This window comes from Notothenia coriiceps, unplaced genomic scaffold (assembly GCF_000735185.1).
Source record: "Notothenia coriiceps isolate Sejong01 unplaced genomic scaffold, NC01 NC01_scaffold00001211, whole genome shotgun sequence".
NCBI lineage: Eukaryota > Metazoa > Chordata > Actinopteri > Perciformes > Nototheniidae > Notothenia > Notothenia coriiceps.
In genome coordinates this window covers 39,401-64,405 of record NW_011333912.1, presented here as the reverse complement: position 1 = coordinate 64,405, position 25,005 = coordinate 39,401, and the positions used below count along the sequence as shown (strand labels likewise).

General features: G+C 39.0%; 1 protein-coding gene and 1 long non-coding RNA gene across 2 annotated transcripts in view; both read left to right on the top strand.

The window, feature by feature from the left end:
* The first annotated feature begins 11,264 nt into the window (after positions 1–11,264).
* On the top strand, positions 11,265–12,752 carry LOC104959713 (uncharacterized). Its single transcript, XR_799904.1, has 3 exons — positions 11,265–11,323; positions 12,382–12,454; positions 12,705–12,752. It is a non-coding gene; the product is annotated as an uncharacterized lncRNA (long non-coding RNA).
* A 6,118-nt stretch (positions 12,753–18,870) lies between these two features.
* Positions 18,871–25,005, top strand: part of col5a2a (collagen, type V, alpha 2a) — a 44,440-nt gene continuing 38,305 nt past the window's right edge. Inside the window, exon 1 of the mRNA XM_010787605.1 lies at positions 18,871–19,126. Coding sequence (XP_010785907.1) covers positions 19,036–19,126 — 91 coding nt within the window. The 5' untranslated portion in view covers positions 18,871–19,035. The remainder of the gene's footprint in view (positions 19,127–25,005) is intronic.

The window sequence follows — 25,005 nt, the reverse complement described above, 5'->3', positions numbered from 1 at the left end:
CGTCATCAGGACAAAGCCGAGTCGTGCTGCCCACCCCTGACAGCCAGGCGTCTGCAGCTACCTGCCTCCACCTTCCCCACTCCTCCTCCCCCCTCGGCAGGGATAGCCTGGGAAGGAGAATCCCTTTGTAGGAACTTCAGAGCTGTAACCTGCTCGGCCAGGCGGGATGACAGGCTGACTGCAGAGGTGAGAACGTTGAGAGGTGTGCTTCTTCTCTCTCATCTCTCGCTCTTTGTCTCTCTGTGTTACAGCACCTTTCTCTCTCTTTCTCTCTCTCCACTCCTCATCCTGTCTATCTCCCACCTTCCCTCCTGATCAGTATGCAGAGCCAGGCCCTCTCTGTTCTGCAGTGTGGGTTTGTGAACGCTGCTGCTTGTCAGGGAGAAAGGGGAATCGCACTGCAGTGGCGGGTAGGGTGAGCACGCAAACTCACACACACACATTCATAAAAAAAACCTACCATGCTGCACCAGGAAACCCTTCTTGGACTGACTGTCACGCTTCTGTTGTCATTCAAATTTGCATCTTCCTTTTAACCCATACTGAAATGGGGACTTTGCATGTATTGATTACTGTATTTTTATGGTAAATGTTCTGCTATATGCAGACTTATTGCTATGCACAATTATTCTTTCACATAAATGAATTAATCTGCATATTATATGCAGAGAAACTTTTAAGTTTAGAGTGTTTTGGAGGGATATTGCTGGAAAAGCATGGGCTGAACCAAATGGGTCCAACTTTTGACTTACGTCTGGGGACCCCCGACCCTGCAGCCAATGAGGAGAGAGAAGGGTCCCCGGCATATGGTGGTCAATCCCTATAGGGTCCCCAGAAGGAAAATGCATCTCACCTTTTGCCAAGTGTAAAAATACTACTTTTTGCTGCTCAAGACTTTGAATAGCATCAACAGAATGTTTTTCTTTTATAAAGTAAAAAAACATCATAAACATTCTGTACGGTCTTATGTGCTTGGATAAAACAAATACTACCAAAGAAAATACAACATGGCTGACAATACATCTTGTTGGAGCTAACAGTTTTTTAATCCATATTAATTCCATTTTAAATACTTTTTGATACATCTCGAATAATATCTATAAACGTGTCTTGTGTTGGGAATGACAGTTTGATTTAATTAAATGATTGTAAACTAATACTGTATATACATACTGTATATCCAGATATATCTAATCAGCTTGACTTATTTCTTGGCAAAGAAACCCTTTACATAGATTAAAGTCTTCTTCCACCTACGACCTGGACTTGTATATATTCTGGGAAACTGAATAGGAATCAGGAAACAAAATGCTTTAACAATGGAGCTAATGTTACCACTCGGGTGGAATCTAACCGCCATCAGAGACAAAGCGGAGCCGAATGAGTGGGATTCAAACCGAGCTGCTAAGTATATCAAATGATGGGGCTTCCTTTTTAGCGCTCCCCCTGCCGTTATGCTATTTAGGTTATTTCCATTTGAGTGGAGATGATTGGACTGCTTCATGTGTGCGGTAATACCTGGCTCTGCAGCAGCAGTATATGTGAGTCACAACGCATCAACAACCTGCTCTCGACTGCTCCGGAGGACACTTCAATGGATTTTCTCTCCTGGCGCTGGTTGAACCCAATTACACTTGAAGCAATAAATCCTTAGCAATGCAATTTCCCCTCCAGACAAGATCTGCCGGGCTTCTCCCCGCACACTCTCTGCTTCCCTCTCTCTTCCCACTGCATCACAGCGTCTCTCCTCGTCTGCCTCTCCCTCATTTACTCTACTTATGTCTTCCTTTCTCTTCAATCATTCCCTCTTTACATATATCTTTCACCTTAGTCCCTCTTCTGTCTCCTGTCTCACTCCCTCGTCTCTTCTAGTTTTTTTTCTCTTGCAGTTTATCCATCCCTCGCTCCCTTTAATGCACCCTCACCCTCCGATACGACAATCCCTGCGACCTTCATTTCTCCCGCCTCTTCCCCCCTCCTTTCGTCCCACTCCTCTTATCGCCATGTCATGCCGGCCTTTCTCCCCCTCCCCATCATAGAACTGTTGTTTTCCTTCTATGTTATAATAATGCAATAATCATGCGTTATGGTGGGACAAAAACACACAAAAAAAACATTTTGTGTTACTGTTTCACCATTTAGTGCATACATCCTAGATGTCTCTCTCCATATACCTCCTCTGCATTATAATATTTCCCCAGAATATTGTAGAGAACATGTAGAATGGGATTTGCCAGCACTGATGTGCAGTCCATCACACACGTCAGGTTCCTGTGGTCAAGGCAAGGACAGTCGCTAATGAAATGACAAATACCACCTAGAAATGAAATAGATAAATAACCTTGTTTACGTCTGTGTTTATTAAAGGTCACCTATTATGTAACATTTACTTGTTCATGTTTTTTATACATGAATATGTGTCCCATTTGTGTTAAGAGATTCAGAAAGTTTCAGGAAAAAAGATTCTCTCTTTTTGTCCTGATCCATTTATATTACAACCTGTCTGAAAATTAGCTGATCAGATTTTGGCCACTTTGTGATGTCACAATGTTTTTTTGGGTTGTGCAACCATTAGTCAACCCTAATCCTAACCCTAACCACCAACCAAGGTAACACCTGCCCACCTTATCACCTTAATCTCATCCTAGAGCACCTTTGTGGTTTTCTTAACCAATCAATTCACCTGTGGGGCGCTGCCAGCAACAGCTCATTAGCATTTAAAGCTACTGACCCAGAATCAGCACTTTTGAAACAGGGCTGAAACAAAGCGGTTTACGGCATGCTACACAGAGTGCACCAGAATCTCTCTTTGGTGTTGTATCTTGGTGTGGTGTTGTGTAGTGTTTATTCTGGGATGATGGACTCACAGAGAGTCTATCTTTTGATTGAGTCTGTCTGGTCCGCATCGATCTTAGGTTTCGATTCGTGATCAGATAGGCCGCGCTATCTCATTGGTTTAATAAAGCCTCATGACCCTCGTCATTTTGAAATATTCTCCAGGAAAAGCGTGACCGTGACCGTTTCAGATTGATGCACGAGTTATACATACATGGATCGAAAACGTCAACATTTCTCCGCAGGACGGTAACGTTAGGTAAGTAGACACCAAGCGAAAAATTCTGAATATATTCATATTTTTCTTCTTGTTTTAATTTGTAAACAACTAAAAATGATAACGTTAGCAAGTTGAATATTTGTGACGTTATTGTAATGGTAACGTTAGCCGTAGTCAATCAAATTAACTTTATTCTGACAACAAAATATGTATTTATTTGCTATCTTAGCTGCCGCTCCCGAGACTTGGGCTAATGTTAATTGTTAGGCTTCATTCACACTGACTCAGGCATCTGGGACAAACCACTCCTCTTTCCAATCATTCGAAAGGGGGTAACGTTACGGGAGTGCCGCAGCGGCCTTGAAGATTTTTTTTTAATCCATAATCAACTCTTCTGCAGGCACCGTTTGAAATAATGATGTACAGTGTAGTTATATTTTTGTTTATTGTTATCTTACAGTCTTCTCACAGCCTTCTGGATTACTCTGCTCCAGACCAGCGGAGGAAACCTTTTAGAGCACATTATGTATTTGGGATCTCCTATGACCAGGCCTTAACTGTTAAACCCTGAGCCTGTTTTTCAGGTCTCAGGCTCGAAAATGACATTCCCAGAACAAATGACCATATCTTCACTTCTAAAAGGGGTACATTAATAATCTTTTTTCTCAAAGCAATTATAAATCTGTGAGTTGGATGTAGAAGAGTCAGAATCAATATAGATGTTTTTATTTTAAAGTAAATTCAGATTGAACATAGTAAAAATATGTAAATGATAGTTTGTCCAAAAAAAAAACATTACTTATAGTGAAAATCACCCTTGAATGATGGGATAATAGACTAAAAGCTTTAGGAATCCAAACTATAACATATAATAAGTATCCTGTATCAAGATTGATGCAAAAAAAGTGAAATTTGACCTTTTTAGAGAGACTTAGAAAAAAAAAACACTTCTGGGGTCATTTGGGTGTATTTGCCATATCTCTGGAACCCATCGGTCGATTTTGGTGATTGACACCTCTTTTGAACCGTTGGAGCCGATAGAATCGAGGGGAAGTAAATCCATCTAAACATTACCATTGGTGAATGAGAGTGATGCGCAGCCAGCATGCCCAAAACCGGAAGCTCTCATACACTCTCGTATAGCTCTCATAGCAGCTATATAATGAAAACTACTCTTATTGACATAAATGTTATGATGGATTATCAGTAATCATTTCAAAGTGACCCAGAGACATTGGATTAACCTTCAGCAGCGATTATATGCGTTTTAATGCCATTGAACACAACTTTTGATCAGAAAACAGCAAAGGTAAGACGTATTTGCCGTTTTGGCCACGTAAAGTGAAGTTGTGTGTTGTCTTTGCCTACCTTCACAGTGATGATACTTATACCATTGGAATCTCTGGAATCTCAGCTTTCATATGATATCTTGTTTGTAAAGATCCGATGAAGTATAAAATATTTCTACCGTGAGTTATGTGCTAAGTGCGTTAGCACTCTTTCGCTTAGTGCTAATTCGTTGGCGTTAGAGTTGTGTTTCGTTTCGGTGAAAATGGTTCATATCGTCAGTTAGCTGAGTTTCTTCCCGTTAAGTGGGTATGACACATTCATAGTTTGTTGAATGTTAAGAAGCCTTCAGGCGCTGTTTCTTGCAAAAGGTTGCAGGGCTTAACAGGTTAAACAGCATGTACACATTTTTGCAGACCACCATCTACAACATTGATGTAAACTGGTTGCCATGTACACTTTTACTTGTTGATCATCCTGTGTGGTGATTGTTAGTCTTTNCACATGCAGTAGTAAACCTAAAACCCTCAGAGAGTTAGAAATGTACTCTTAGTCTAGTCTTTAGTGTCACGGTGCAGAGCTGATTAATCAACACTTTGAGAGAAGAAATGTACTCCATGGTCATTTTTCACACTGTTTCAGTGCTGTTTAGCTGATGTACACCAAACAAACCATTTTGGGGTGAATCATTAACACTTCAGGAAATAAAGTACACATCAGATTCTTGAAAACATGCGTTTATTTTCAAAAATGGGATTTTGATGTGTTTTAAATATAACATCTACTGTAATTTTCGGACTATAAGGCGCACCTGAATACAAGCCGCAGCAGCTAAATTGAATGATGTGTACTAGGGATGTGCATCTCCATCACTGAGGCCGATGCGATGNAGATGGTGGTCTGCAAAAATGTGTACATGCTGTTTAACCTGTTAAGCCCTGCAACCTTTTGCAAGAAACAGCGCCTGAAGGCTTCTTAACATTCAACAATTTGTTGAATGTTAAGAAGCCTTCAGGCGCTGTTTCTTGCAAAAGGTTGCAGGGCTTAACAGGTTAAACAGCATGTACACATTTTTGCAGACCACCATCTACAACATTGATGTAAACTGGTTGCCATGTACACTTTTACTTGTTGATCATCCTGTGTGGTGATTGTTAGTCTTTCAAAACACAATTTTGTCAGTTTACTTTGCACATTAGCACTATTGTATGGTATTCCACGTTGTCCATTTGTTGTAACAGGATTTTGGAATGATGACCTCTTAAGTGTTTCCCAAGGCTAAAGAGGCCTAATTAGCAAATGTACACACATTTCCACCTATGACCAATGCATTTTGTGGGTTGTTTGATGTTGCTACTGATTAGATGTTATATTTAAAACATATCAAAATCACATTTTTGAAAATAAACGCATTTTCATGAATCTGATGTGTACTTTATTTCCTGAAGTGTTAATGATTCACCCGAAAATGGTTTGTTTGGTGTACATCAGCTAAACAGCACTGAAACAGTGTTAAAAATGACCATGGAGTATATTTTCTCTTTCAAAGTGTTGAATAATCAGCTCTGCACAGTGACGCTAAAACACTGACTAAGAGTGCATTTTTAACTCTCTGAGGGTTCTATTCTAGGTTTACACTGCATGTGTTGGAAAGCACTCAAACAGTGTCAAAAAAGTACAATTTATAGAGTATATTTTGACTCCCAAAGTGTTCAAAACTAACTCTTTATTTGGAGTTTATATTTTACACTTTTGACAGTGTTCTAACTCTTGGACCTATTTACACACCGAAACTGGTATTAAATGTACTCTTATAGAGCACAATATACACTGTGATTTTTGCTGTGTACAATGCATGATCTGTTTGGTATTTCAGCCAAACACTTCAGAGACATGTTTTGTATATATTTGAGACCTATATTGTTGAAAAGATTATAATAGGGGACATCTAAAAACAACTGACCTGAGATGTTTATATTTAAGGGATTTACCCTCTGTAAAAGTATGCTATGGTTGTTAAGGAATTTATACTATTATTAACAAAAGAAGGAGAGGAGATGTTAACATTGCAGGTAGCAGTAAAAGTCTTAGAATTAATTAGCCTAATTCTCTATATGTCAATTCTCAGTGAGTCACTGTATATGCAATAACTGCAGAATGAACTGTACACGTGTACTGTCTATGGTTAAATATCAACCCTAAGATAATTATCCTTAATGCTTTTATCTTGCAATAATCATGCGTTATGGTGGGAATCTCGAGGCAAAGATTTAGCAGAGAAAAATTAGATACAAATAAACAATACTGTCTCAGAAATAACTTCCACATATGATAATACTGAATTCACAATAACATTTCTTGGAAAAGGTATGTTCTCCCAGATAATGGTTGCAGGTTTAAACATGTACAAAACTATTATGTCATGTTCAATAAAAGATCATGGTTTTAGTTCATATAAGTTTGGGATTTATAAGTGTAAAAGGCCTCAAAGACATATAATCCCATCCTGTCGCCCTTATTCATCCATCTCTTGTGTATCTCATGAATATTTGAATGATACTGTGAAATATTAAAAAAATGAGGACAATACATATTTCATTTGAAGGTCTTGCCAAATTCCTTTCTAAATGAAGGGAATTCATTAAGTAAACCAGCTGAAAGAATGGTTGGGGATGACGTTTCCTTCAATTATGCATTGAGTAAAAATGGGACACCAAAATGTTCTGAGCTAAAGCAAGAGTTCACTGTTGATTCAGATGGGCTGCGGATAATAAGTGAAGGATCTATTTCTATATTAATTTGGAGCTAATGACTTCATAAACTATGAGTTCTCTGAGAGCGCAGACCTCGACCAGGGCAATTGTGTGCAGCAGAAAAAAACCTCTGCAGTGACTCCATTTATATGATTCTGAATTTAAAGATTGGGCAGAGACAGTTCTCTCAGTTGTAGAGAATTGCAGATATGTACCTGTAAAAGTGCATACATGTGTATCCCCGAGTGTAATTGTGTCTAGCAGATTGAGCACCGTTGTAATTGTGTCCGTAGGCGTTGTTACTTCAAAGAATGTTCCGTACTTTCCTTTGTGTCGGCGCTGCTGATGCCCTGAGGCGAGAGTCTTAATTTTAGCTTACTTTCTTCGACTCAAATCAGATACCTGAATTTATTTGATTGCATCTAAAGCCAAATCAATTGAGAGGGCAGTGCCTTCATGAAAGAGAGCCATCATAAGTACCGCTGGTGCGAAGCCAATTTAAAGTCCTCATTTATGTGGGTACATTGATAAAGGTTTCATAGAGTATCCGCAGGGGCGGTTCCAGGGGGGGGCAGTGCCCCCCTACCACTGACTTTGGACCCCCCATTGGCCCCCCTGAAAATGAAAACAAAAATCATAAAAGTTTATGATAAAACGATTTCTTTGCTGACGGAATAGGCGGAACTAACGCTATTTGTCATTCTAGTTGGACCCATTAGAGCGTAACAACTGTAACTATAAGTATCTGAAATAAATAAGGGTACTGAAACAAATACCAATAACTGTATTGCATTGTTTTCTTATGCGCAATTACTTCATAATGTCTTTGTCTTTTTCGTCCTGCATTTATTGTGCCCCCCTCAGAAAATAACTGGCCCCAGCCTACCTCCCCAAGTCAAATTGATCTAGAACCGCCACTGATTATCCGTGTATGCACCTAACCAGGGATTTATGTATCTGTACTGAATCAGCAATGACTGAAGTTCAGAAGCATTAAATATCGCTATATTATCTCCGCTGCAGAAACTCTTTACCGGTTGCTGCCTGTTGTAACAGCTGTTTGTAAGTGCAAACTGGCCTTAGCCTTTAGCTTGTTGTAACTTACTTAAGCGGTTCGCACCAAGTACTGTCACAAGTTTGACACATTCATAGTTATTTCTGGTTTCGCATATTAATAACTCTCCTGTCATTTCAGATCATGCCTTCATCTCACCTCAGCTCATTCACCTTACCTTTTCTCCCCAGCCCCTCCCCCCACCTGCTACCCCCAGATTTCCTCATTAGCCCCAAAGTATATACTACCTCACTGTCACTTGTCCTCTGCTGGATTGTCTTGTGTTTTCGTTTTGTGTATTGTCCAAGCGCTCCACCGTTTCTGTTTGTATTTGCCAGTTATTGTTCTGCCCGGTTTTGACCCTGCCTACCTGATTTTGGACCTCGAGTTTCCTGCCTGCCCTTTTTATTGAATTTGTTTGCCTGACTGCTGGATTTCCTGATTTTGAACCTGCCTGTTCCTGACTTGAATAAACTGAACCTTTTGAACATTGGGTTAATCTGTGTCGTGCACTTGGGTTCAACTCCGTACCGTGAACGTACAATAATTGTTACGGGAAAATTAGCTGTTACTAGATATTTATGCTAAAGTGCAACCTCAGATTGACAATAGCTACCGCCATCGCTAGCAAGGTTATGTTTAGCCTTCAGTTTTACTAAAACACACTGTGGATGTGGCTGTTTTATGTGGAAGCTTTATTTTCAGTAGCCAAAATAAGCATTCCAATTAATATCACACTTATATTACAGATGCACCTTGCTAACCAACTAATGTTAGCTGGCTAATATGAAATGTTCAGTTTGGAGCTAACCTGACATATTAAAAAAAAAGTTGTTTTTACAAACAATATACCCCAAATAACAAAAAGTATTCTCGAGAAAAATGGACTCACAAATACCTAATGGACTAATACATGACCTTTTACAGGGTTGCTGTTCCAGATGTGTTCCTAGTAACTAATTAATGAACTAAAGGTCAGGTCAAAGGGAAAAAAAGGGAACAAGAGAACATTGTTATAATTGATCGAACAATCTGAGATATAAGTAATTTTTTCTTGGGAATTGCATTGCAAAAGTATACAGGTTGTTTCTAAACTTATATATTTAGATGATCCTTACTGGTATTTGAATGCAAGAAAGATTAAAAAGATCTCACAAACTGGATGATGCACAAGATATTCTTCATACCAAGTCTTCTCACATGGTGGGAGTGAATCATGGTCTCGGGGCTGTGCTACTGTATGTGTGAACCTCTAAGACTGTAAGCGGTTTTAAGCCGCAGCTACATAATCAGGTCAGACTGTCAGCCCTCCAGCAGTGTGAGCAACCCAGACTTCAGTGTGTGTTTGAGTAGAACACATACTGTGCAGGATACCATCTTGGTTTTGAAACCCAACAAACTATAGATTACTATCATTATTCAATATATAGTGAATCCAATACATAAAAGGATTAACCTGGCTTTAAAACATTTTTTAAGTACAACATTACTTTCAACATTACCTTGGTTGGTTATTGGCTAATGGTTGCATAACTCAAAACTAGGGCTGTCAACCGATTAAAATATTTAATCGCGATTAATCGCATGATTGTCCATAGTTAATCGCGATTAATCGCAAATTAATCTCACAATTTGTATCTGTTCTAAATGTTCCTGAGAGGGATATTATTATTATAATATGTGTTGTTCTCAGACTTCAGTTGTAAATCCTCGACCGCAGCAGCTGTTTCTTTCTTTTCTCTTCCCTTCTCTTTTCTTGACATGATCTGACAATAAACAAGTATTCTTTGCACCATTTAATGTTACTGCAGTGCATACTGCATTTCAACCAATAACAGCAATACATAATTGTTCATTCAGTTGAGTATTATAAGTCATTGCAGTGTTGAGGTGTAGGTGGCGGTACGCAGTAAGATACAGTGTGTGTTAGTGTGCTGTAGAACATAGTTGATATTGATTGTTTGAGAAATTATTCATGATGACTAAGGATTTTCCAAAAATGAAGTCCCCATTGGTTTGCTCTCTGAAACACAAAAACACAGAATTTTGGAAACATATAAGTGTTTCAATGTAGAAAGTGTACAGACCCAAAATGATTGACATATCGATAACCAGCTTTACATCGAAACCCAGCTAGAAATCCCTTAATGTAGTGCTTCTGAGAGGAATGCTGAATGAATGAAATGGCGCTCTTTTGTTGAACATACAGCAACAGGTGTGTGTGTGTGTGTGTGTATGTGTGTGTGTGTGTGTGTGTGTGTGTGTGTGTGTGTGTGTGTGTGTTAGGGGTTTCACAACTACCAATATTTACTAGTCGACACATTTTTCAAAATAGTAGTCGACTAGTCGACTAGTCGTTACGTCATAATNTCTACACTCTTCTTGTCATCTTTGTAAAACGATATCAGACTGGTAATTGACACAGCCATGACTTCTAGTTAAATTCAGTGTGGCTAAAATATGCAAGCACGCGAAAGTCAAATTCAGCTTTATTGTCAAAAATTCTACATGTGTTATACATCCAGAAATATCGAAATATCGTTTCCCACAGTGTGACATGTATACATAAAACAAAACAAAAAGGGCCTAGATAACCGGGGTATACAGTTTAAAATGTTAATATATTTAATTTAAAGTGTTCAAAGTGCAGTTTCAGTGCAAGTCAGTTGAAACGATCTTAAGTTGGCGTGACGTTGAAGTCGTGCGACCCTGCTGCTGTACTGGCTTGTAGTTCGTTTATAGCATAACGTTAGCATTTCGCTTTTGGCGACTTGATTTATGATTCAGAAATTATAAAAGTAGGGTTGACATGTGGAGATTATCCGGCTGAACAAAACGTGATCCCTCTCTTAAATGTGTGTCAACCACAGACCTTATTTCGAGCTATTTTCCAAAAATCCTATGGAGAATTTGCATTGGTTTTTCAAGAAGGAACCGGAAGAAGTTTACTTCCGGGTTTTAGGACGCGTTACTGCGGTTCTCTATAAGGTTATTAGTAACACATGTACTCTCATTACTCTGCCAGCTGTGAAAAGGCCTAATTAGCCAGGACATATACTTTAATATGATGGTTTAGAACAGTTATTGACAGTGTTTTTTGCAGCAGGTTGACTATGGATGATTCACAGGTTGGGACTTTGTATGGAAAGAGAGGTGGCACATGAGAAGGAGGAGGTTAGTATTTTAATGAACAATAAATTAGAAAGGTTTTATTAGTAGTTAAATGTGACAGCTGTAGATAAAAATAAATGACCTATTTTTTTAGCATTTTATCTTAGCTAACGTTAGCATAATGTTAGCTAAGATAATATAAGCCTCTTGAATTTTGTTAGCTAGCATTATCATTACTCAAACTATTTGCTAACAGCGAGACACTTTAACTACGCTAACGTTAATGGCTACTTTGCAAGTTTAGCTCGTTTTCTTGAATGAGCATTATTGTAATATTGTTACGTCAAGCACAGAATTATACATAATTGATTACACTATTGCAATAAGCTGCTTTGGTTTCTGACATTTTGCATCCTAGCTCACACTTAAATCAAACAGGGCCCCTTCTAATCTTTGAGCAACACTTGTGCGCTCCAAACTCTGCTAGCTATAAAAGAGCTCTTATAAACCAGGAAACACACATATAATTTAATATGTGTTCTCAAACAGTTATTGACAGTGTTCTTTTTTGTTGTTGTTGTAGCAGGTTGACTCTGGATGACTTGCAGGTTGGGAATTTGTACGGAGAAAGAGAGGCAGCATACAGGAGGAGGTTATTATTTGAATAGACAACAAATTAGAACGGATTTGTTAGTAGTTAAAGGGTAAATATTAGCTGTTAGCAACAATAAATGACCTCATATCATTTTATCTTAGCTAATAGTAACATGAAGTTAGCTTTAAAAACAGCCTCTGGAGTTTTTGGCAGCTAGTGTTTACATTTGTCTTTAAACCTGAAACTCATTAACAATGCTAACATTAATGGCTACCTTGCTAGATTAGCTAGTTAGCTCGGGTTAGCATTATTGTAAACTTCAAAGATTACGGCTATACCAATTGGCTGCTGGTTTCTGAGATTTGCATGCTCGCTTACACTTGATTATAGGGCCCTGTTACATTTTAAAGCAACACCTGTGTACTCTGCCAGCTGTGAAATAAGAAGAATTAGCCAGGACATAAGTCTACATTTTTTTTTTGTGTGGACTCAAATAGTTATTGAAAGTGTTTTTGTTTTTTTGCAGCAGGTTGGCTCTGGATTACTCACAGGTTGGGAATTCATACGGAGAAAAAGAGGAAGCATACGAGAGGGAGGAGGTTAGTATTTGTATTAACAATAAATGTGAATGGTTTTGAGTAGTTAAAGTGTAAATGTTACGGCTGTAGGTAAAAATAAATGACCTTCCAGCATTGTATCTTAACATGAAGTTGGCTTTACAAACAGCCACTTACATTTTGGTAGCTAGCATTATCATTACTATGTGCTACACATTAACTATGCTAACGGTAATGGCTACTTTGCTAGTTAGCATTATTGTAATCTTTGCTACTCTACCTAATTTTGCAGTGTTGCCATTGACCACGAAATTGAAGAAGAGACAGCTACAGTTACAGGTAGGGAACAACTCACTCCATTTCTGAGGCTGTCAGCTGATTAGAATGAATGAAATTACACTTTGTAAGTTTCTGTTTTATGTATGTTCACCACACAGTTTATGTTGTTCATCAATGTTATTAAGCTTAATAACAGATATATTACATTGAATTAGGTTTATGTGATGAAAAATGTACTTTTACGAAGTACAAACCGTGTCCTTAAATTAATTTGGCTGTAGACTATATTTAATTTTATCCTCGTAGGCAAATTAAGAGTCATTGATCTGACTTTTGCTGAGTCTCTATCTATTTCTCCACATGAATGACTTGACCTGATACTGTAAGAAATAAAATCAATGTTTATATGACGTAATTTAAAGCTGTTTATTCTGAAAACCGGAATTTGAATGCAATCTTTTCATTTAGAACTGTTTTTTAATTCTGAAAACCGGAAGTTCACACAACGACTTCCGGTTTTGCGAGTAAATATTGTAAGCTTCAAAGTAAGGTTAGCATTAGCATGTGGCTAAAGACTACGTTTTGAAACAGTGAATTTAAGGTGAAATTAAACGTAGTGTTGTACACTAAACACACAGTCTTTAACCCTCACTTATTGACACTGAAATACTTTTATTAGGGATTGTTTAAATAACCACAGACATTAGAATATTGTAAATTAACAACAGAAAAACGACAGGAAGAGGGAGACTACTACTGTTGATAACCCGTGATGGACAGAGGAAAACGATCTCTTTCACCCGGCTGACCCCATGCGAACGGGACAACGGGGGGAAGCAGACGCTTTTGCATTTGTGTCACCGTATCATTTGTTTATTTACATGCTGTTAACTTTTGAGAAAGCTTCCTTGGACTCTTTTCAGCTAATCCTGCTCTCAGGTCTAAATCACCTAACAATACCCTCACATTTGAGACCTATAACATTTAATTCAGTCTGAACAAAATACACTTTTAACAGTCCAGTCAAATAATAAAAAAACAAAACAACCTTTGTGATATATTAAAGCAGGAAGTAGAAATTAATGCTTATCTCCAGATTCCCCGAAATCTGAATTAAAATAATCCTTTGAATAACTTTAAGTGATGACAGCCTAATCTTGCCTATTATGTAAGAGGAAACCAGGACTTGTAGATTGATTTGCTGCCTATCAGATGGGGATCACCCAAGCTGTTGACGCACATTCCGCAAGCAAAACCTCTGCTTCAACGTTTGATAATATTCATTTTGCATGTTGTTCTAGCAGTAACAATGATGTGAATACTGTTTTTTATGGGATATGTTGAAAAGAAAAGGTCCATAAAATATCATCATGCAACACTGACGGATGCGCGTTCTGTTGTTGACTTTCAACACATTTGTATACAGGCCAACATGACACATTGATTCCCAGAGAACCTATCCTCTTTTTTTGGCAGAATTCTCTAAAATGAAAAAGTCCTTGGCAATTTGGCAGTATATGCAGTGTCCTGATGGTTCCTTTTTTTTCTCCACCAATGTTTCCACAGTAAACACATTGAATGCTTCTTGTGAGTCTTGTTAAGAAGATCTCTGAGTTGGCTGACCTGGTTTGTGGGCAGGGCCAACAAGAAAACAGCTGTCTTTCTCATTAGCCCTTCCCTAGTCTCTTGAACCCCCCTCTCTTTCTAAACACACACAGACACTTGCACACACCCTGTCTGATGGAAAGCCAATAACACAATGCTTTTAGCACCTTGTGAACATGGCAAATGGCTGTTTCCTGTCACACATATCAGGGTTAGTTGTGTGCACCCTGGCATCACCAAATGGTGTATGATAAACATGTTAATTTCTTAACAAATGTGCATGTTATCAGTCTATATTTTTTTACCCCAGCTGATGATGTAGTATAATGAGTGAAACAATTCCACAAAAGGGAGGAGGACTGGATGGATGGAAGGGCGGCTCTCGGTGTTCCATGTGCTCAATTTATGTAATGAACTTACTTTTATTAACCAACACCTTTTATATTGTTTATACATTAGTTATTTTGCCAGCTATCTTTTTTAATTCATAACATTAACAATGTGTTTTAAACTGCAGCAATGTGTCCGTATATACAGGACTGTCTCAGAAAATTAGAATATTGTGATAAAGTTCTTTATTTTCTGTAATGCAATTAAAAAAACAAAAATGTCATACATTCTGGATTCATTACAAATCAACTGAAATATTGCAAGCCTTTTATTATTTTAATATTGCTGATTATGGCATACAGCTTAAGAAAACTCAAAAATCCTATCTCAAAAAATTAGAATAGTTCCTCAGACCAAGTAAAAAAAAAAGATTTATAACAGCAAAACACAATCAAACATTTGAAAATGTCCATTAATGCACTCAGTACTTGGTTGGGAATCCTTTTGCACGGATTACTGCATCAATGCGGCGTGGCATGGAGGCAATCAGCCTGTGGCATTGCTGAGGTGTTATGGATGCCCAGGATGCTTCAATTAGCGGCCTTTAGCTCATTAGCATTGTTGGGTCTGGTGTCTTTCAGCTTCTTCTTCACAATACCCCACATATTCTCTATGGGGTTCAGGTCAGGGGAATTTGCAGGCCAATCGAGGACAGTAATGCCATGGTCAGTACACCAGTTACTGGTGGTTTTGGCACTGTGGGCAGGTGCCAGATCATGCTGGAAAATGAATTCCTCATCTCCATAGAGCTTTTCAGCAGACGGAAGCATGTAGTGCTCTAAAATCTCTTGGTACACAGCTGCATTTACTCTGGGCTTGATGAAACACAGTGGACCAACACCAGCAGCTGACATGGCTCCCCAAACCATCGCTGACTGTGGGAACTTCACACTGGATTTCAAGCAACTTGGATTTTGCTCCTCTCCAGCCTTTCTCCAGACTCTGGCGCCTTGACTTCCAAATGAAATACAAACTTGCTTCGTCTGAAAAGAGGACTTTGGACCACTGTGCAACTGTCCAGTGCATCTTTTCCTTAGCCCAAGTCAGACGCCTCTTCCGTTGTCTTGAGTTCAGAAGTGGCTTGACCATGGGAATACGGCTATTGTAGCCCATTTCCCGGACACGTCTGTGAACAGTGACTTTTGATACCTGGACTCCAGCTTCAGTCCACTGTCTTTGAAGCTCCCCCAAATTCTGGAAGCGACTCTTCTTCACAATGCTGTTAAGGCTGCGGTCATCTTTCTTGGTTGTGCAGCGTTTCCTGCCACATTTCCCCCTTCCAACAGACTTTTTGTGGATGTGCTTTGAAACTGCACACTGTGAACAGCTTGCTCTTTGAGAAATTTCTTTTTGTGTCTTACCCTCCTGATGGAGGGTGTCAATGACGGTCCTCTGGACAGCAGTCAGATCAGCAGTCTTCCCCATACTTGTGATTTAGTTTACTGAACCAAGCTGAGTGTTTTTCAAGGCTCAGGAAACCCTTGCAGGTGTTTCGAGTTAATTAGACGATTCAAGTGATTCGTTGAACACCCTACTAGTATACTTTTTCATGATATTCTAATATTTAGAGATAGGATATTTGAGTTTTCTTAAGCTGTATGCCATAATCAGCAATATTAAAATAATAAAAGGCTTGCAATATTTCAGTTGATTTGTAATGAATCCAGAATGTATGACATTTTTGTTTTTTTAATTGCATTACAGAAAATAAAGAACTTTATCACAATATTCTAATTTTCTGAGACAGTCCTGTAATGATTAGCGCTGGCTACTTTACTTTCATACTTTATGTAAGTTACTTAACACCCATTTGAACCCAAATTTGATATTTTCTTAACCTTACCAAGTTGATTGTTTGAATTGACAATGTTAACCACATGTTCAAACTGCGCTGAAATCTGTATCAGACAAGTTGGGAATGAAACATGTCCTGCTAAATGTCCTTAACCCTCCTATTGCCTTAGTTTTCCCCTCCTTACTTTGGTGTTTGCGGTCAAATTTGACCATTCCTGTTTTAACTGCTATTACATTAACACAAAAACCATTAATCATCACCAAATTTCATTTAACATCCTTTCAAACTGTAAATATTGTATCAGGCTACTGGTATACATGAAAAACTGCAGTAAATAAATATACAAAGAATCTGAACATGTATTGCGTGTGCCAGGTGTGATCCATGTGGGGGGATGGGCACATAAGAGCGGGAAATGTGTCAAATTGTTCTGTGTGTGTTTGTGTGTGTTTGTGAGTGCCAGGTGTGATTCACATGGGGGGATTGGGCATATAAGGCGGGGGCACATCTAGAGTATGTGTGTGTGGGTGTTTGTGTGTGTGTTTGATCTGATCCGGATGGTTACTAATTCCTTTTCTTTATGGCGGCCATTTTTGACCTGGAACACCATGGGTGTTACAAAGTTGACTAAATCATCCAAAATTCAATGAAAGTGGTGATCAGCAATTGTGTATGTTCAATTGTCTACTGTGAAGGATATCATAAAGCCTTAATGCAATCGAATGTAAAACTAAAAAGTCATGATTTCGACTCCACTTCAAGCGATAGAACTATTAACAAAGCACTTATATACTAATAAAGGACTGGCTTATCTAAAGCCAGTTGAGTAGCACTTGAAATGTTTTAGCTCTATGAAACCTGATGTACTTATATGATTCCGTTTTCTTCAAGTTTGTACTTTGTTGGTCGAACGCACTTATTGTAAGTCGCTTTGGATAAAAGCGTCAGCTAAATGCAATGTAATGATTGATGAAAGTAGTAAATCGGTCAGATTTGACCCAAAGACAACAGGAGGGTTAAAGGAGATCATGTTAGTGTGGTTAAGGTGAACATTCTTGGTGTCATCTCAGTTGAAATAAACCAGTTTGTTTCACTATAAATAACAGCTGAAAAACAAAGGTTTGAACAGTTACTACTGTACAATCTCGTTACTTGTGTTGGCTTTAAATGTGAAGCATTGGTAATATGTTCGTATCCAGGACTTCCTTACCATGATTCACCACGACTGAATGAGACAGAGAGAAACTGCTCTGGAGGGAATCCTTCCACTGCTCTTTTTTCCCCTCCTACATTCATTTTCCAATAGATGAATCAATGGCTTGTCTGCAAACCATTCTCATTGACTTAGAGAACTGAAGTAGAAACAGATTCCTTCATGTCTTTTGGGAGGAGAAGGAATGGCTCATCATTCCAAGTAGTCTCACTTGTAGGAGGCGGGGTCAAATTAGGAGTTGAATCTATAAATGTTATGTGTCTGCCTGTATCTGGCATGAAGATTGGATTTCGAATGACATGACATGTGTTGGCAATGACCGAAAAAACATCAGATTGTGTTGAATATCAGCCTTTTTCGTATTATTATATGTAAGGGTTCAGTTTAAGAACTTTACACAAACTGAAACTATGTATCAGACAAATTTCACTGGGCTACTTTTACCTTTACAGTAGGTATCCAAACTATTTCACTCTTATCAGATTTTAAAAAGTATTATCACTCTCTGTAGATTCCATGTTGTCGCCATAAATCAAGAGGTGTTGTTGACCTCAGATTTCTCTCTAAATTTAAACTCTGGATTCCCAATCTTGACCACCTACAGTCTTGACCACCCACAGTGACCGTCACACACAGTTTCACTTTGCTTTTTGTCTGATTTTCTGCACGTTGCTTGTAGCTAAAGAGATGCTACAGAATACAAAGATAAAACAATTAACAGACAAGCTTGTGTGTTTAAATTACTTCACTACAATTTCTCATCAGAAAAAGAGTTGTTATAAACTCTATTCTTGCTTTTTATTGGCCAGTAAAAAGGGTTTCTGATCTTACTGTGGGTCTTGTTTGGTGCCCCAGAGATGGCAATAAAACAGCGGTTTTATGATCTTACTTAGCAACCACTTCTGAAAAGAGTCAAAAAATCTGTGACACCTCAAGAAAAGCCAATGTCTTTTTTCCTTATCTGCTCCCTTGCATCTTTTACTGTTTTTTTAATACTAATACATTGTGAGATAACTAGACAGAAAGAAACGCAGGAAAGTATGAGAACTTGTGAACATGGGTGTAGTTCTCCCACAGCCACAAAGGCCTGTGAGAGGATGGTTATGGGAGAGGGCTGACAAAAGGGGGAGGAAAATTAGGCTGGCCAGCATTCTTCTCATTTAAAGCTGTAACTACACAAAAAAGCACTCACGCAGTCGGGGCTGGGTCTGCTTGCTGCTTACAAGGAGAGCTACTCTTGAATTCATGTTGGTGCAGTGATAACCTGAACATTTTTTTTTCCTTTTCATCCTTTTTCCTCTTGCTTTACGCACAAGAAAGGCTCATGTCTTTTTTATAAACATGATGGGTTTTGTGCATTTAAGGAGTTTCCTTTTTCTGGTGGTCTCCGTCGCTCAGGTTTTGATTGTTACATGTCAAGACGCAACTAGTGGTAAGTGAACTCATCTGCTGTTTATTGTAACACCCAATTGTGTTGAATATAATGTGTGATGGTGGCTGATGGTTGCCCTTTGAATGGACTGGACATTGTCTTGGACTAGTGAGCAGTTGGATTAAGTAGTTCAATGTCATTGTTTTTGCCTGTTGGCTCTTGATTAATAGAGAACTCATTCTTGATAAGACCTTTTTATTACACATTGTTAACTTCCTACACCAAACATTGGATCTTTTTGCTACAGTCACTTCTCCTTACATGGCAACTTGATGTTCACTACTGCCTTGTTACGAATTGTGGTTTTACAGGACAACAGCTGAAAATGTAGTTACTGCACGGAACATGTGGGTAAGATCTCTGGTAGAGATGAGTGAGACAAAACCTACCTAGTTATTAAAGACTAGCTTAGTGAAGATTTAAAAGAGATAATGGTAGCTCTTATGTGGATTATCTGCAATAGAGGAACAAGCCCTTTATGTCAGGGAACAGTCCTGTGGACATCTGTCAGTGATTGCAAGTGATGTCACCCTCAAGCACTGAAAATGTGCAGTGGAGGGGAAATGAGCACCTTTGTGGTTTTGCGTTACTCTTGGACTACTTCACCACTTTGGAACATTCATTAAGTGTTACCACAGCCATTTTCTTCCCCTTCGGACTTACATTGTACATCTGCAGAAAGGATTTCAGCACCAGCGCTTGCGCACCTCTGAGGGAACACAGACTGCATGTTAATTCAGGCCAGATGTGAGGAGACATTGGAGGAGAGATGCTGTTGGAGCCTCTGACTCACTCTGTGCTGCTGAGGCCTTCAGCTGGCAACACATAGAGCTAGAACACCTGAGTGTTCTTGTTTTACTTGAACTGTGCTTCCCCCTTTTTTTCCCCAACTGAGTGTTTGATCTGGTGTGTCGTCACAGGGACTGTGTTGTTTCTACATATGATGTCATGGGCCACACTGATCACTGGAAAGTTAATTTGATTGGCCCCTGATGAAGAGTTGAGTTAAGCAGTGCCACACAGACAGTACTGTTTATTGTTTTAAAACCTATGGATACATCTGGATAATTTAAGTTTTCTTTGACATTATATCATTAACTAAAATAAGTTGGCTTTACTCCGTAAATTCACATTAAGCAGAGACAGCTGTGTGATAGTGTCGCATCAGATAGAGCACCACCCTGTGGTGAATGCAGCAAAGGGCCCAACACATCTCTCATACTGTATGCACACTTTTATTGACTAGAAACAAATATTTCTGTCCCTGCCATTCTGCTTTGTTCCAACATATATTTTAACTCTGCTAATGCTGGACTTAACAAATAGGGTAACACTACAGTTGAATTCATTTTCCCTGAATATATGGACGTTGAGTTATCTCTGAAAGAAATACGCGACTGTGAAAGAATAGCTGTTCTAGGCTGCTCTGTCGTGATCAGGAAAATGACTATGTTAATCTGTTTGTCCTATTTAGTTCAAAGTTATTTTAGGCTTTGTTTTAAACCGTTTTCCATATGCCTGTGTCTCTCTATGTTGATCTTGCATACTTCTTTCCATGGAACAGTGGTGGGTGAGGCGATTGCCTTTGACCAAATGAAAACAGTGGAAAGTTCATGGTTTTGTAGACGAAGGGAAAATGTGGTTCACTAGCAGTTTGAGACAGTGTGAGTGTGTGTGTGTTTCACAAAATGACTAGTTAGTGTTATATTAAATGTTTTTATACTTTCCCATAAAAATAAATTGCATCATAAAGGGACATTTATGTTCTCCTTGATTACCTTAGTCTTGACATAACATATTTAATCTAAGTCAATGGAAGTTCCCGTAGCGAGAAGGTTGGGCTGGATGGATAGGTCAAACAAACATAGTACCTTTGCTGTTTGGTGTCCAGAAACTAAAAGAAAACACTGTTTATAACCTCAGTTGTATAACAACACTGATCTTTGCCTTAAGCCTAAGTACTGTTGTTGGGTTTTAAACCACATGTCAGAAACTTTAAACTTAATCTTGGAGTAATGCTAATGCTAAGCCAACCACCAATGAGGGGCAACGAGAACATCATATGACATACTCAATTGTACACCTTCGAAACAATGCTGAAAATAGAGTACCACTGGGATATTGTGAACGCCAATGACTACAAATACCAGTGTTCCTCCATTTAATTGGGACTTTTATGTGGAAAGTTGAAACTTTAAATTGAGTATGGTTAAATGTTGATGAAACTAAGTAATTGCAAGCAGTCTCATTTCCTCAGTAAACTATTTACACATTAAATAATCTTTTTAATGAACTCAGCAAAAGTCCATGTTGAGGACCACACGGTTATTGTAAAGACATCTGATTAATAGGACTTTTGTAGAATGTATTAAGTCAAGTATGGTTCTTTTGAAGACTGAAAACGTCTTTAAAACAAATGTTGATTCTCTTTTTTAGTGAATGCAGTTATGCAGCTCAAAATGAAAGTCATATGGTGGGCTGCACATGTGCGACAAAGTCTGCATGCAAAAGGAAATAAGTTGGCAAGTGAGATCAAGGAGCAGACTTTAGGCTTTAAGCAGTTGGAAATGGTGACGCCAGTACAGATTACCAGGAAAATAATGTGCATCCTTCATTGAAAACCTATGTTAACTAGTAACTGGAGAAGCTGACATATTGAAATCCTATTTGGAGAAAGGTTTACCAATGTGAACATGGAAAAGGGAAAATAAAACTGCAATAGATCTCTCGGTCCAATAATAAAAAATAAAAAAAACAGGAAGCCAGCCCACAGTTTTACCCTGAGAACATTGTGTCTAAGTGTGGTGTGTGTGTGTGTGTGTGTATGTAAGTGTGTGTTGAACATCGCTCCTCCCAGATGCTGACATAGCTGTAAAACATCTTAAAAGATGCCACTTAGCGCCATGCATCAAAGACTTAGTCTTGATTACACCAGTGAATTATTTCATTACTAACATTCATCTTGATTTTGGATATTCACACAGCCAAATCAACTCAAAGTGTGTTTCCCTCTGTGTGAGCAACACATGAGCAGAAAGCAAAAATCTGCTATTCAAAATCAACAAAACCTTCATGAGGTCACTGTATTTCAAATTGGTTCCAGTCGTTGCCACATCACTGACATCGCAACAAATGGGCTGTTTTCTACCAAAGCTGAAACGTCCAAACATGTGAATTCAACCAGGTCCACAGACGGCCCTGATTAGAAACACATGCCGCATTTTTGTGGCATGACTTGATTACACGCCTCTCTTCTCCCAGAGTTTAAGGGGGACGGGCTCACCGAATTGTACATTGTGTTGAGTTACACGCTCAGAAGACAACGTTTTTACAGTGGTCTGATATATATAGCGTCTGGTGGCGAACGCTGGGGTGTCTTGGTGGCACAGACGAAGGAGTTGATTGATTTTCAATAAAGATTGTGCCTGGAGGACTGCTCCATGGGAACCGCTTATAAACCAAATTATTGCAGTCAGCAAATGGAGGCTTGGGGTGGGGGGATGACTTCCAGATGTTCAAATAGTTGCTTTGGCAGTATTTGGAATATCGTTTAAGAAAAACGACTTAGCCTCAAAATATAGTTGGGAATGGAGAACGATAACTGGATGCAAGATATACAGTGTCTATATTTCTTTACATTGACGTAAGTTTGTATACTACTGGCTCATGGTTTGCCTAAACAGTTTTCTCCTGGAACATTACTCCTCCGCAGGTTCAAGTTAAAGTAACTATTTGTTCGAAAGCCTTGCAATTATAGCTCCCCTCTGACAGACTTCCTGGTCCTTGATTGGCACTCAATTTCCTCTGCCCTGTCATCCTCTCAGCCTGTCCTGTGGGAGGATGACAGGACACAATGTAAACACAGAAGGGAAGTGCTTCCCGAGCGCTATAATTCTCTTTATTTCATTCTAATTAAGAATTTGACAAAACTGCTTGTCATACTAGTTACATGGAATAGATTGGCCCCTTCATTTGATTGTGATAGAGCCTAAATAAAACAAATGCAATGTTAACATCCGTGCTGTTTACAGTCAATTAATATTTAAAAAACCTTATAAATGAAGGAACCAACCAGGGTAGGAATTTCACGACGTCCTACGGCCACCATGGCCTTTGTGCCCCTCACACTGTTCAAACCTCGAAGTTGCTTTGAAAGCGTCAGAGTAGTGGTCTGGGGCCTCATTTATAAAGGGATATACGCTCCAAAATTTGCGTACGCCAGTTTCTACGCAATGTTTGTGATTTATAAAATACTAACTTGACGGGAAAATGTGCGGTCCTCCACGCAAACTCTAACCCATGCGTACGCACTAAGCACAAAAACGGGAGAGACGAGAAACTGCAAAACCGTTGGCAGAAGGAAGAATGGAGAGAAATATGTGGAAATAATACCATAAATAAAATGTTACCTCTCATTTATCATATATGAAGAATTCATTTTCAAACATTGATTAAAGCCAATCTTAAAATGATTAAACAAACGCCTGTTTGCGACTCCTCAGTGCACACAAAAACATAACTTGGAGAAATAAATAAATACGGATATGTTATTTAAAACCACCTCGAATATGTTGTGTTAATGTTATGAAATGTTTTCTCATAAATGATGCGGTAAGCAGGAGGACAGAATTACGTCTAAACTGACGCCATTTTGCATTTCTATAGGTTGTAGATACGAGCATGGTTTTATATACTATCATGTTTAATCGTGTTTTATGCCGTTTGCTAAGACTTGATAAGTCGCTCATAAAACACAGGAGGTATGGAAACTAAGAACACCATATGTGGTAAATTGTACAGCTAATATAACACAACACATTAGTTGTATTTCCTTTAACTGGTGGATATAGAGTTGCTGCAGTGGAACGCTGCTGATCGACAGCTGGAACACAAACCACCAAATACAAAACAATAATTCAGATCCAGTCGTCATGACTCCACTCCGGAGGGATTCCCCGATCATTTCTTAGAGTTTCTCATCAAGGGGGTGTCTCCTGTCCCCGGTACAAACACACTAGGCTTGTTTTTGAGACAAGCGAGACCTGCGCAGACCTGCGCAATTTCGATCAACGTCTTGCTCGTGCGTTGCATGATGGTTAGTCATTTTGTCCGACTTGCTCTGGAGGCTCGCTCACATGAGACGTTGAAAATCTCGCGGGACAAAGACTGCCCGCAGCCTTGAGCGAGAGTGAGGCACGGCAGGCGGCGCAGTTTCTCTCTCCACGGCGCTGCCAAAATGCTGATCGGGAAACGACTCGCTGCGTACTCTCGAGCTAGAGCGCTCATTGGTGTGGTTTTTTACGCCCGTGCTGCTGAATGAAACTCTTCCAGATGTGGCTCGGCAAAAGTTGCTTGGTTGTGGATCAGTTTTACGGTCGCGGCACGTTCATTTCACACAGTTTTTCATTCAGTGTGGTTCACAATGGCTTTTCATCATTGAAATTGAATATCCGTATATTATGTATGACTAACTGTGCGACTGTTACCGTTTTTGATGACCTGTATATGGTATTCTTAGCAATTCATACACACCTGTTCAGACTGTTACAGGCGCTGTGTATATCATGTATCATACCCCTCGGCGGGTCCGGTTTATTCGATCAGTTCAATTCATGCGTATCTTTGTGATGTCGGTGATAGGATTGCGTACATTGACTTTCCAGCTGTTACTGCATGTTGCAGCCTCCTGGTTAGAAGCTAAACTGCACTTTCGTCTGTCTCAGTTACCTGTGAATGCTGTGGCCAAGTAAGAAAGCGAGCTTGAAATCTAAGTTCTTCTTGAGCAGGAAAAATGTATTTACTTAGTCATATCCGACTGACATTAACAATTAAACAGACATGCTGTGCAATTCTTCTGATAAAGGCAAACCGAGTCGAAG